We start from the raw sequence: 14029 nt of genomic DNA on the forward strand, positions 1-14029 counted from the left end.
CCCAGAGCTGGTATGAGCCCAGGCGTGGCTGTTTGGCTGCAGTTACTCACCAGCAGATGTAGCTGGGAGTAATTTACATGCTGGAGGCTGTTTGGGAGCACTCCAGACTGGAAGTGACAGCAGCAAAGCAATGTGAAGGGCACGCCAGGTAAGAGAGCAGGGGCGACACAGCTATTCATTAGTCTAGATTATACCCTGGGTATGTCACACCCTCCCAGTGTGAATGCAGACCGACAGTCATGAAAGTGCTTTTGCTGGTATAGCTTATACTAGTTCCCCGAGCAAAATACCCTATGCCCGCAAAAGCACTTTTATGCTGGTATAACTGTCTATGCTAGCGCTTTTACCAGTATAGCAACATAGCAAAAAATTGCCACCCTCCACAGTGTTGCTAAACCGGCAAGCTTCTGGCTTTACTCACCAGGTTGCTGTTGGTATTTTGTATCCAGTTTGAACTCCTTGCGTTCTCCTGTGGTCGGTTGCTCCAGAAGTTTGGCTGCGGTCCCACTTCCCAACAACTCCTCCAGCTTGGAGCGGGCAGGGCGGGGCTCTTCCCTGCCAGAGGGCAAAAAGAATTACAAGCGTCTAGGCGGGGGTGGAAATCATTGAAGCACTGTCTGTTTCCCTCTGCGGGCAAATGAGGCTGCGCTCAAGAGCTGACGTGGGAGTGGCTGGCATGACCTTCTAGCACGTCTCTCACAGTCTGAGCTGCTTCTGGTTCTTCTTTTTTTTAAATACACCTATATATATATCTATGAAATTAAATTTCTAGCCCTTACAGTTGCAAGGAAATATTTCCAACCCTGACCCATTGCAGGACAGCCTGAATGAGTCTGCAGCCAGCTAGCCTGAAACAATAGCGCTGAAAGGTGAGATTTGCTCCTGTTCATCTCAACAGGGTGTTACTTAGACTGGAAGTTCTTTGGGGTAGGGACCGTCCTTTTGTGCTGTTTTTGTACAGTGCCTGGCACAATGGGGACCTGGGCCTCCATGAGTGCGGTTGCTAGGTGCAACTGCAATACAAATTATTAAAAATCACAACAGTTTAAATGGGACCAAAGTTAACTATTTCAAAGTTTCAAAGTTAACTACACCTCTGCAACTACACCTCTGCAGCGCAGACGTTGCCTGCACTGAGGGAAGGGGCTTTCTGTCAATGTAGCTAATCCACCTCTCTGAGAGGTGGTCACTAGGTCTTTTGCCGATCTAGCCGTGCCTCCAGTAGGGGTTAGGTCAACCTAACTACGGTGCTCAGGGGGAGAAATTTTTCATAGCCCTGAGGGACATCGCTAGGCCGATCTAATTTTTAAGTGCAGACCCGGCCTTTGAGACCACTGCAGTGATACAGAATAGTCATCGCAGTGAGTCTGCTCAGGTGATTCATGCTTTTCATGCCCACGTAGATCTGGGGTAACAAAGTACATGTAATATTCTTCTGCACTTTTTCAATCCAAGGCCCTTGAAATGATTGAAACCCAGTGTGACTATCTCATGAGTCACTCTGTATTTCCTAGCAACTCCTTACTCTTCTCCTTTCCTCTCCTGCTTCAGCTCTCCCCTCGGACCCTCGTCAAACCCCAGCGCGTCCATCAGGTCATCCCCATCATCTTCAAATGTCAGCTCCTCCCTCCTCCGCATGGGAGCAACAGCATGGCCAGGAGCCGAGGAGAGAGACGTCCCTGTTAAACGGAAGGAAGATCTTTCTTAGCAGAGACCACTGGGTCTACGACGCTAGTTTAAATGACACATAACGCTCGTCCCAGGGTTGGGATCTTTGACACAGTCTCCCGTAAATTGTTCTTTTGAAGCCAAAGAACAAATCACTGGGAAGTGACAAAGCATTAGCGCGCTGCTTTGTGGCATGCTCTCTCGCTCTTTTGTAAATTGCATCTTTTGATGAATTTGGTGACCATTAACAAGGAGACGTTATTTAGCACTTGTTAGCACTGGGGATGTTGCAGGCTCTCAATCCTGCTTTGTAGGATTCCTGCTATCTCAGTCTGCCCCCAGCTCTACCAATGCATCTCAGACTACAGCAGCCCCGGCTACTCCAGACTTTCCTTTCGCACTCCCACCTCAGTCCTGAATTGCAGCACTTCCCGCGATACTAGTCCTGGATGTTCCCCTCTTTCCCAGCCGCTCTACCACCAGAACCCCAGCTTGACCTGCAGTGCCCTCACTATCCCAATCCAGAGCCACCCCAGAGATACTAAATATGCCTTGATTAAAAATCCATTAGGGGTGAGACTAAAGCTCGGATTTGAACCCAAGTCCACAGAGGCGAAAGGCGAGTTCATTAATCTACTGTTCCACTTGTCGATAGTGAGAATGTCTAATACCCAGGGAGCCCCAGTAAAATTGACAGGTCAATGATTTAAAAGGTGGAAAAAGCAGGGTGTTCATGCTACTGAAGCAAATTACGGAGCAGCCCAAACTAGTTCTGTGGATAGGGTATAATTCTAGCGTGACTCCATACCTTTGGCTGGTCCAGTATGTCTTTCAGGGCTACTTTTGGTGCCTGTTGGAGGTAACTTCTTAGCAGCATCTTCCTCCTCATCCGATAAAAGCCCTGCCAAAGGATCGTCTAAATCTAGCAATCGCCCCATGGGAATAAAAGGAGAAAAAACAATTGGCCTTTGGAAATTGTCTTCTTGGAGCTGGACTATCTGCAAAGAGCTAAATATTGAGACCATCATCTAGAACTGGGGATTCTGCATTAGCCAGATCTTGCTCCTGTTGGAGTTACTAGCAAAATTCAGTGGGTCCTTGGGTCAGTATTAGTGCTTGGGAGCAAACTCCTCCTAGGGGTACCTGGAGTTGGAAGTTGAGCTATATTGTCATTGGGAAAGACAGTTTAGCCTATTTTTGCCATAAAGTCTTGGATCTCTCCTATGGCCTCAACGTCGGTGCCATGTGAATCTGGACAGTCTCAAAATGCCTGTTCCTTGGATGGCAGCTTCCACAAGTGATAAAACACAGCTGTGAATTCAGATTCTGCAAGGAACCCGTTACACTTGAATCTCTCTGGATTTGGGTGACGTCCAGTATCTCAAGAGTTCTATATATGTTCATGATTTTCTACCCTATTGTCTTCCCTTAAGGGATCATTTATGGGGCAGCAATCACTTGAGATCGGGCCCTCTCTTCGCACTTGCCCTGTCCAGGTATGGAAATGCCACGAGAAGGCCAGTTCTCACATTATCTCAGCCCCATAGATAGCCGTCTATTGGCCTGATCCAAAGCCGAGTGAAGTCACTGGGATTCTTTCCACTGATTTCAGTAGGCCCTAGAACAGGGAGCATAGACTCCTGGTTAAAGCATAGGACTGGAAAAGCAGGAGATGTGGATTCTATTTCCAGGTGCTGCGCCTCAGTTTCACCATCTATAAAGTTTCATCATCTGTAACACCTCACAGCGGTGGGGGGCATTTAAACTATTAATGCTTGTCAAGCACTATACTTCTATAAAACGTTCTATACAAAGATCTCAGTGTGTTACATCGATTATCATTTAAAAAGACATGTGACAATATAATCCTAAATATAGTACTCCCAGGAATCCCATCCAGAGACCAGAGCCCACCCACACACCCCACTATAGGATATTTTTTAAGCCAGGTTCCCTATTCTCTTATGTGGTTGTTTTTTAGACTCATCCTCATCGTTTATTGAGTAAAGAGAAATGGGAGGGAAGAAGATGCAGGGCAGAGTAATGAACTGAAGTCAAATTCACACCCCCACAGTCCTTTATCTCTAAGGCATGGTTTTCTCACGTTACCAGGACAAACTGCTGTAGAGTTTTTTCTACCGTATGTTCCTCTCATATACCTTTGGCAGCAAGATTTATGTGAATTTAGTGCTGGAGAGTGGTGCCTAGAGAACATGTATCGGATTCTCACAGTGCCCCATGAGCCCAGTTTGCCTCAGCTCCAACCTACAGAGGGCACTGTTGGGCACGAGAAGGTACTCGGTGTTCATGGCCCGTGTAGTCCTTGGACTCTACCAATCCGACAGATGATTTTTGTGCTACGGACACATTAGGAACCGCAGTAGGAGATCATTTCCCACACGTCACCCTCGTGGTACTTTGAGGTGGAGGAGGTTTAAACTAGTGATCTAAAGGAGAAAGACTCTGTCTGTGCCCTGTTACCTGGCGACTCTTCCAGCAAACTTATCCTTAAAGGAGATGAAGATCTACTAGTTTCCCCGTAAATTAAAGGTGAGAGTCAAACTGTGAGAGCTGAGTGCCCACAACTGTACCCGCCCAAATCCTACCTTCAAAGGAAAACTTCTTGTACTGCCGCTGGGGGGTGGCGGGAGTGGAGAGGGGTTTCTTTTCAATTCCAGTGGCAGACTCTCCTGTAAAAAACATCAGATAGGGGGGTTTGCAGACAGACAGGCAGAGCCTCTTCACTGTGCATGCTCCACCCTCTCCCCGCGTATGGAAATAATCTATTCAGAGTAAATACAGGGTTATTATTTCCAGCTAGGAGCCTATTTTACTCTCTCAGGTTGCTGCAGAGTACATATAACAACCCACAATTCCCCCAAGGGATTCAAGGGTTGGAATATTTTTGGTGAGGGCTCCTCATGCAAACAGCTCCCCTCTGGTGGTGTTCTGATCCTGATCCTTAGTTGGTAGATGGACCCTTTATAAACCAGTGAGGCCGAAAACCTAGCCACCAACTTGTGCAACGTTCTGCTGTGGGTCTGAATGCTGCAGCTCCATTTTGTCTCTCATTATAATCTGTGCCTCCAACTGTCTTCTACAGTAGGTTCAAGCCACACTGCTCAGAAAGGACCCACGTCAAGTCCACTTTGAACATGATCTGTTTGGGAGCTGCCCCACCCTAAGAGGCTGGATATCACTGTTCATGGAGCTTTATTATACGTGTTTCCAGGCATGGCTAATGCATGCCAGCAGGTCATATGCCACCTATAGTGCTACAATGTGATCCAGAGCCACATTCATCTTTAACGCAGGTGTACAATGCCACACAGCCTACAGGTCTCAGTGAGCTGTGCTCCATCTCCCCCGGGAAGCCTGTCTGATTGGATCCAGGCAGAGATCACTGCATACTGGGACCTGTAGTTTCCTGGTGCAGCACCTGTATCTGAAGAGGACGACAGCTACAGTCTGCTTCATGGCATGAGAATAAGGTGCAATCCACAGACTCTGGGCAAGTAGCCTGTGTGGCCCTTGGCTGGGCAAAGTCTGGGTGCCCCTAGGTTTATCACTGCACGTAAGAGAGTAGCAAGGGCTGGTTCTAGGTAGGGAACCATCACTCTTTTATTATAATATTGTAGTGCCGAGCAGCCCCAGCCATGGCCCAGGACCCCATTGTGCTAGGCGCTGTACAAACACAAACAAAACTCTATGTTTTTAATGTTTACGAACGCGAGCCACTGAACATATTTTTAGGCCCCGGACCTGGTGTAAAACAGATAAAATCCAGCTTTGGTCATGGGACAGTCCCTGTCCCCGAGGATATTCTAGAATCAAAGATTCAAAGCCCCAGAGGGCAACAGCTTCATTCAAAGCCCTTTCGCAATCAGCCAGGCCAGGTATAAAAGAAGCGCTAGCAGAGGGTTAGCTCATCGCACTCACCTTTCTCAATAGTCGTTAGCTTCCCTGCAGTTTTTGCCAGGTCACCTGAGGATTCAAGGTTCTCGAAACCCTTTGCTCTTGTCCTCCCAGCCCCAGAACCAGACTTCTTTATGCCTAGGAGATCAGCTTCCATGTCATCCATCTCCTGGGAATAAAAAGAACATACATGGGAGCAAGAAGAACTGAGCTGATGCCCTGGTGCTCAGGCAGCAGAGCAGGTGGAGACGCCCTGTTTTGACAGGATATTCCTGAACACGTGAATATGGACATTTAAACTAAAACATATGCTGCCTTTCTTATCTGCTGGCCAGGGATGGTGTTCTCAGGGCCCTCCTATCTGCTCTGGAAGGGTTTATCCACAGGGTGGCCAGTGGACCTTCATCCCCGACCTGGTTCCCAGTGCAGCTCTAATCCAAATCACTCCCCAGAGAAGCAAGGGCAGCAGACCCACCCAGCCTGCATTCTTCACCTGGGGCGGGGGCCCACAGGGAGTGACAAAGACTGCCACAGAAAGCACATGTCAACGCCAGCAAATGTGCTGGCCTCCCTATTTTCCAATACTCAGCAGTGGGGAGGTTTGTAACTGGATGTGGCCGGGAAATACTTAAGGAGGAAAAATAAATGGAGGCCTGACGCTGCAAGCCTTCTGCACGCACATCAAGTTCATTGCCGGGTCTCAGAAACATGGGTTTCTATGAAGAAAAGCTCTTGGAGGAAGAGGTTACAATTAAACACTGATTCAGAGACACTGGGATGCAGACCAAGGGCGTCTATACAGCAATCAGAGGTGTGACTGCAGCCTAGACAGATATACCCAAGCTAGCTTTGACCTAGCTAGCTCGCGTAACCACAGCAGTGAAGTGGGGGCATAGGTGGCAACAGGGACTGCACAAGCCTGCCCGGGTTCCTGTGGGTGTACTCGAGCCGTTAGCCCGCCTTGCCGCAGCTTCACTGCTATCATTATTCGAGCTAGATAGGTCAAAGCTAGCCTTGGTTCATCTACGCGTGCTGCAGTCACTTCTCAGACTGCAGCGTAGACGTACCCCAGGAGGGAGAAGTCTGAGGTTAGTTCTAGCATGTCACAGCCATGGTCAGTGCAGTTCGAAGACTAGTAATGTTTTATTCACTTACCTTCAGGGTCTCCAGCAAAGCTTGTGGGTCTACATCTGAGAGGTCAGATCCCTGCATGCAAAGTCAGGAGAGATGAGATTGTACTAACATGCAGTCTGACGCATGTAGCACCAGAGGAGGCTCAAGAAAGCCCAATACACATAAAAGGCATGTTTTTATTTTGCTTAAGTATTTTCACTTGCCTTGGCACACTCTGCATTCATTGTGAAATGCCATCTATTCTATATCTAGTCCAACGTGGAAATGAGCCAGTAAGTAAATCAGACAGGCTGTCCTGTCTGCATTTAAAATAAAGCACCAGGGACTCAGACTGACCAGGTTACAGTGGAGGTAGCGTGTCTACAGCAGTTACACAAGGAGCCTAGGAGTCGCGACTTCTGGGTTCTGTTCCTGACTCTACCATGGATTCACTGTAATCCTGGGCAAGTCACTTCAACTCTCTGCACCTCAGCTTTCCTCATGTGTAATACAGGGGTAATAATACACACGCAACTCCCAGGAGCACTATAAGGCATATTTGAGTCCTGTTTGTAAAGTGCTTTGAGATCCTTGCATTATGTCTTCTGAGACCTGGAAATTTTTCAGTTCCTTAGGAGAACATGCGTGTTTGGGAAACCCTGGAACCAAGGAACTTTGTTTCCTTGGTGTCATTGGACAGTGATTGGTGGAAGCGACACTACACCAGGAAGACAATCTGGATTCTTGCTTTGCTTACCACCAAATAGTGCTATGTGATACAGGCATTAATTGTATTCCAGTGTAAGTCACCCACCAGGGCTCAGCACCAACTAGGATGTTTGCTTCTCATTCTCTCACCGTCCATGCAAGCATCCGTCCTCATTTTGCAACAACTAGAGGGATGTCCAAATAAGATCTGCAGTCAATGGGACTCCTAGAATTAAAGGAATCCCTACGGGAACTCAGCTGGCTTCAGTGAAATTACAGCAGGGCTGAATTTGGTTGTGTGTTCATTAGGAACCTCATCTCACTCACACACACACTCTCCCCCTTCTCAGCCCCCCCTCCCCCAGGCCTTGGTTCACCTCTGCTTCTGCACCGTCCTCTGCAGCCATCTTGCTGAAGACACCATCCTCCAAACCAGACCTGCAACAGAAGCAGGAGAATTAGGAACTGCCCTGCGACTCGCAGCACACAATCCCAAGAAAGGAGGTCTGGTGGGAGCTTACTGCAGCAGCCATCTGCGGTCTGAAGGTGGGACATGTCTCACTGACAGGGAGAGAAGACTGGGAGACGTCCCTGCAGAACGGGAGTTATTCTGACTCGTACAAGAGGAGTTTAGGTGGAGTTATACTAGTGCTAGGATGGCTATTTCTTCAGACAGAGCTAAACGCTGCCCTCAGCACCACCTGCACAACCTTATTAAATGGGGTCCTATTATTTCAGTAGCCTGGTGCAGGTGTAACGGAGGGAAGAATACACCAGTCAGAGGGATGGAAATTTGAGAGGGGTTTGGGCATCAAACTCCCTAGCTGTGCCTTGAAATATCTCCCCCTAAAGCAATAACTGTAGAGTCCAAAAGTAAATGACAAGTAGCAAGACATGAAACACAGGACATGGCTGAGGAGCTCATGGGGTGCCGGGACACCAGCAAACAGCAAAGTTTCCCTCTTCAATCTCTTATTTAATAGCATGATTCAGACGTACTCACGTTTTGCTGGCTTTGGAGACAATTTCCCTGGATCTCCTTCCACTGCCCCCAGAGTGCTGGGAAGGCTTGTTGGATTTAATGGGGATTTCATCTAGAAACAAATCATGGAGAATATGGAACTTGATCCAAACCTTTGCTCCAAAAGCTGCATATCAAGTACCACCTCCACTACTGACCCCTCCCCCTCAATTGATGTCCAGGTCAGCTGAGGAGCCAAGGACTGAATGGACTTCATGGAAATTGAACATCCCTTTTACCCAGAGGGGGTCCCTAGAGGACAGGGTTGATGCACAGTGGCAGGGGAAGCTTGTGCTTCCACAGCCAATGCTGTAGCTGCTCTATGAATAAATGGAAGGCTTCATTCTCCAAGGCTGCCAAGCCAGCACGTCTCACCAGCTCTACATCCAGCGGGGGGGGGGGGGGGGGGGGGGCGCGGGAGGGCTGGCGGAGGGAGGCTTCCTTCTCAATGTCAGAGAAAGAGCATTTACCATCATCTCCCAGGAGGTCACTGAACATGTCCTGGATGGAACCTAGAATGAAACAAAGCAAGGCCATCTCATCAGGGGAGCTGGGCAACATGTGGAATAAAAGCAGTTTTTTCATACATTCAGAGAGCACTTGGTCTAATTGAAAGCCTCCAATCTCAAGGACAAACATTTGGTCATACGCATCATCAGCATAAGGTCTGGGGTTCCTCCTGGTCAGCCTAAAGATGATGGGTGAAATGCTGGCCCCACTGAAGTTGATGGCAAAACTTCCACTGACTTCAGCAGGGCCAAGTTTTCAGCCGATATATTCTGAACATAAGAAAGTGTGGCCCAGGTGGGGCTCTTGATAGAGAAGTTTGCCCTCACCTGGCCAAAGTAGGGGATTTCTTTATTTACTAGATTTGCAAGATGCTCCCCATTACTCAGTCGCTGGCACATGGAGAGATTAAAGTAATCTAACGAGGCTCTCATCCTAAAATATGCGAAGGACCCACAGAGGCTTAGAAAGCCAGAAGTTGTTCTGTACTGTGGCAGCATACAACGGGGAGAGACAGCTTCTGCCATATCAACTGAGGCTGATGGGAGGGAAAGAACAAGTTGAGTTTGATAAAGTTATAGTCTCCACTGGATCTGCATAAGTCCCCATGGGAGGGGAAACATGTCCCTATGTGCAAGGTTGCCTGATTTAAGAGGAAGCTGATTTTCACTGCTGATTCAGCAATGCCTTAACACAAACAATACTAACACTTTGCATGTTCATATCTTGGCGACAAGGAACCTGAAGCCAGTAGCCAGGATTCCCCCTTGTACCTGTGGGTGTGTCAGTGACACCTTAGTGTGGGCTTACCTCTACCCCACCTCTTCTCAAACAGCCCAAAGGGTATCGTAGTGAGAAACATACAAGTGCACATACCTTTTAAACCTTTCTTGGGTTTTGCAGCCTAACAGGAAAAGAAAAGTTCCCTCGTTACAAGAATAAAAGCACTGAATGTAAGACTGGTCGTCTAACTTGGGCTTTTCATGCAAGACGTTAATTCTCTGCATCACAGAACTGCAGCTCAGATAATTCATGGGCCAGATTCATCCCACATCTGACATGTCACGATCACCACAGTGAACTCTGACTTGTCCATATAGGAAGTCAGACTCCTCCACGCAACCCAAACAACACTAGAAATCCTCCTCAGTCGAGTCTGCACCAGGTAATGAACAAAGATTACTATAGAAGACTGCAACTAGCATAGTTCCTTCTGAGCAGACAGGATTTGCCATCAAAACCTACCAGCACACCTGAGCCAGTGCATGTCACAGAAATGAAATCAAAGTGATTCTGTTCTAGAGGACAGGAGACTGCTATCCAATAGTGTTTACTTTATCTTTACCATCTCATGGCTTCCAACAGTTCTCCCTCACCGGTGATTCAGTTTATACAGCCCTTCAGTCTTCACCTTCACATACTGTAGAATCCTTTAGTACAGCGCTCATATGTACTTGAGCCTCACCTAAGTGAAAGGGAGAGTTAAAATTTCCTGATTCACCTTCATGTTCGACAGGAGCTTTGTGAAATGGAATTCCTTTTGCAATTGAGACATGTCAAGTTTTCCACCTCTCTGCTTTCTTAAACTCACTCACTCATTAGAATAACATGATTTCCTTAGGAAAACCATAAAATGCTTCAAAGACATTAACAAGTTAATTAAGCCTTGAAATACACCTGTGTTGTTGGTAAATGTGATTATCCCTGTTTCATACATGTAAATTTAGGCACTGAGAGAGTATCAGTGATTTGTCTGTCTGCTTATCTTTCTGGATTGCTTGTCAAATAGCACCCAGATATTAGTGTGGTAAGTAAATCAAGTAAAATGGCAAGCCACGGGCAAGGCTGGGAATATAATCCACATCTTCTGCTGTGCCCAAAACCCCAGAGTATCCTTCCTCTCACATTAAATTAAGCACCTTGCCAGGATTGGGAAGGTCACACTCAATTTGTGTAAAATGGAGCAGATTATAATCACCCTTGATTTGATTTAAAGAGGTATAGCCCACAGAGACTCCAGATCCCAGCATGCAAAGATGCTCTTGATCTGATCGGTCCAGTAATACACTGATGTGGACTTAAAAGACTGCAGTTCCACCATGTGATGCTCCTTGAGCCAAGCAGCCCTTAAACACACAGAACACAGCCTGCAGCAACAGTAACCCCTGAAGTAGGGATGCGGGCTTCAAGTTCCCGAGCGCAGCATGCATCTACCGCTTGCATCAAGATGGAGCACCGCATGCTGGGACCTGATACGTCCGCATACAGCTTGGCTCAGGGTGGCACCCTGAATGCTGGGCCTTGGTCTTGTCTGTGACCTGTGTCCTCTTTAGTAAACACAGGCCCTGCAGACGGCATTTAGGTCACACTTCATTCGAGTCATTATCGCTGCCATCCCGACTGGAGGCAAGTGCCTCCTACAGGAGTTAAAACCCACTGTCCACTTGCCAGTGGTGAGTAGCAACTTTCCCTAGCGAATGGAGAAATCTGGTTTAGCAGCTTGTGAAAACTTTCAGGAGTGTTTCTAGCCCTGGTAGTTCTGCGCGCCGGATCAGCGATCTCTTCCTGAGTCTGCAGACAGACAGTTCCATTGCCCCGGTTACTGCTCAGGGCCCTCCACCTTCCAGTCGCGTCATTTCCACCAGGGCTTTTCAGAACCCCCTGGGCAGCAATGAAACTGACGCTGCTGACAGGGGTGTCACTCACCCAGCTGCTCCGGGGGACAGCTCTGAGCAGCAGCAGAGGGAGAGGAGCTATGGGGGGCGGAGAGGGAAGAGCAGCAGGCGGGAGGAGGGGAACAGAGAGAAAAGCGCCTTCCAGCGGCAGGAAGGGCTGGAGGGTTTCCAGGGGCTCAGACACCGACCGACTAGCTAGGGGCTGGTACAGAAGGTGACGCCCCCAAGCAGCTGATCTGATGGCCTCAGAGCGCCCCCAGCCCTGCCCCTGGCTAGCAGGGGGTCTCTCCCCCTGCTGTCACTGCACCCCCACGGCTCTGGCTCCATGGCCCAGCCCCGGCCCGCCCTGGATAACGCCCGCAGCGCGGCGGCGGAGCACCCTGGTTACCATAGCGCCCAGCCTCCAGTCCCAGAGAACAGCCCCCCCGACCCCCAGGCCCGGCCAGCCCCGGGGACGCGCAGACCGCCCCGGATATGATACATTGGATCCAGGGTCCTAGTACATTGTAGCCACCCCCCGCGCCCGCAGACAGGCACAACGCTCCAGCTCTCACCCTCTGGCCGCAGGGATCCTGCCCGGGACCCCGAGAGCCCAGGGGACCCCGGGAGTTGTAGTTCCTTGGCCAGCTCCCTGCCGGGAGGGTCGGCTCTGGAGCAGGAAAGGAACTACATCTCCCAGCATTCCTTTGGGGTTATCAACAGGAAAGGGAGGGGGAGGGAGTGGAGAAGCTGCCCGGGCTGATGAGACCCCCATTGGGGCGGGGGAGAGTGGGGAGCTGCTGCTCAGGGACTGGGGGACTTCTGGCGCCCCAGCCTCCGAAATCATCCTGGCTGCACCTTCTGCATGAATATCTGCTAGCTGAGAGGTGCATAGGAAATGGGGGGCCCTGCTGCAGGGGGTGGGCCTCTCAGATATTTAAGGCCATGGCCTGGAAGAGAGAAGCACCTAACTGCAGGGTCTGCGGCTGCCTGGGGGGCTCGGGGGGTGGGTTCAGTTGTGGGAGGGGGCTCTGGGCTGGGGGTGAGGGCCTTGAGGGGCAGAAGGGGGCTCCAGGCTGGGGAGTGGGGCCAAGGGATTCAGAACGTGGGAAGGGGCTGCAGGTTGAGGAAGGGGGTTGGAGTGTGGGAGGGGGTATAGGCTGTGGGTGCCTGCTTGAGGGGTTTGGGGTGCAGAAGGGGGCTAGGGGGTAGGGCAGAGAGATTTGGAGTGTGGGAGGGGGCTGCGGGTTGAGGCAGGGGGTTGAGGTGCAGAAGGGGTACAGGCTCTGAGCTGGGGTGCAGGCTCTAGGGTGGGGCTGGGGATGAGGGGTTCAGGGTGTGGGAGGGGGCTCTGGGATGGGGGAGTGGGGTGCAGGGGGGTGAGGGCTCTGGCTGGGGGTGCAGCCTCTGGGGTGGAGCTGGGGATGAGGGGTTTGGGATGCAGGAGGGGGCTCTGGGTTTAGGGGGGCAGGCTCAGGACTGGGGCAGGGGCTTGGGTTGGAGTGTGAGCTTATCTTGGGTGGCTCCTAGGCAGGGCTAAGGCAGGATCCCTGCCTGTCCTGACACTGCACTGTGCCCCAGAAATGGCCACTAGGTCTGGCTCCTAGATTGGGGGCAGGAGGCTCTGCGCACTGCTCTCACCCTCAGGTACTGCCTCCCCCAACTCCCGTTGGCTGCAGTTCCTGGCCAATGGGAGTGCAGAGCCAGTGCTCACGGTGGGGGCAGCACAGGGAGCCATGGAGACCCCATCTAGGAGCCAGACCTGCTGGCCGCTTTTGGGGTGCAGCACGGTGCCAGAACAGGTAGGGACTAGCCTGCCTTAGACCCGCGGCACCACCGACCAGACTTTTAATGGCCCAGTCGGCGGTGCTGACCGGAGCCGCCAGGGGCCTTTAAGCTGGGAGCAGACAAAGAAACTGGAGTTAACCTCAAGGAAGAGAGATCACCAGTGGGAAAGGAATGTCAAGGGGAGCAGGGAAAGAGGAAGCAGGTCGAGAATAGGACCAGGTGGCTGGGGAGCACATCCAAGGTAGAAGGGAAACAAGCCTGGGGAGTGGTGGTGGTGCCCAGGTAGTGGAATAGTATGTAGCTGGGAGCAGAGTAAGAAAGAAGGCTGCAGACTCCCAGCGGCTAAGTGCTCACTGAGACAGGGTTGGGGAAATGGTATTTGCAAGTGGCTTGCTCAAATGGCAGGATAGGCCGAGCTGGTGGACAGATTTCTCAGAACTGATCAGGTATCTACTGGCTGAGGAACTTTATTGAGTTGAGGCCACGACCACACACAGACACTGAATGCATCCGATGAAGTGAGCTGTAGCTCACGAAAGCTTATGCTCAAATAAATTGGTTAGTCTCTAAGGTGCCACAAGTACTCCTTTTCTTTTTGCAGATACAGACTAACATGGCTGCTACTCTGAAACCTCAGATTGAAGAGTTTCAGACA

At 50.2% G+C, this 14029-nt stretch overlaps 1 protein-coding gene across 10 annotated transcripts in view; it reads right to left on the reverse strand.

Moving 5' to 3' along the window:
- The window catches only part of LOC125621892 (large ribosomal subunit protein mL38), a 54883-nt gene extending 42628 nt beyond the window's left edge, over positions 1-12255 (reverse strand). For 2 of the 10 annotated variants that reach the window (XM_048819297.2, XM_075119291.1), the window contains exons 1-12: positions 12162-12255; positions 10278-10397; positions 9809-9836; positions 8896-8937; positions 8408-8498; positions 7782-7842; positions 6739-6789; positions 5608-5752; positions 4275-4358; positions 2477-2590; positions 1526-1679; positions 422-555 (exon numbers count right to left, since the gene is read on the reverse strand). In XM_048819297.2, the coding sequence (XP_048675254.2) occupies positions 422-555; positions 1526-1679; positions 2477-2590; positions 4275-4358; positions 5608-5752; positions 6739-6789; positions 7782-7842; positions 8408-8498; positions 8896-8937; positions 9809-9836; positions 10278-10280 (907 nt within the window). In that variant the 5' untranslated portion in view covers positions 10281-10397; positions 12162-12255. The other 8 variants (XM_048819298.2, XM_048819301.2, XM_048819302.2 and 5 more) reach the window with 8 other exon arrangements.
- Between the last annotated feature and the right edge of the window lie 1774 nt (positions 12256-14029).

This window comes from Caretta caretta, chromosome 14 (genome assembly GCF_965140235.1).
Source record: "Caretta caretta isolate rCarCar2 chromosome 14, rCarCar1.hap1, whole genome shotgun sequence".
Taxonomy (NCBI): Eukaryota; Metazoa; Chordata; order Testudines; family Cheloniidae; genus Caretta; species Caretta caretta.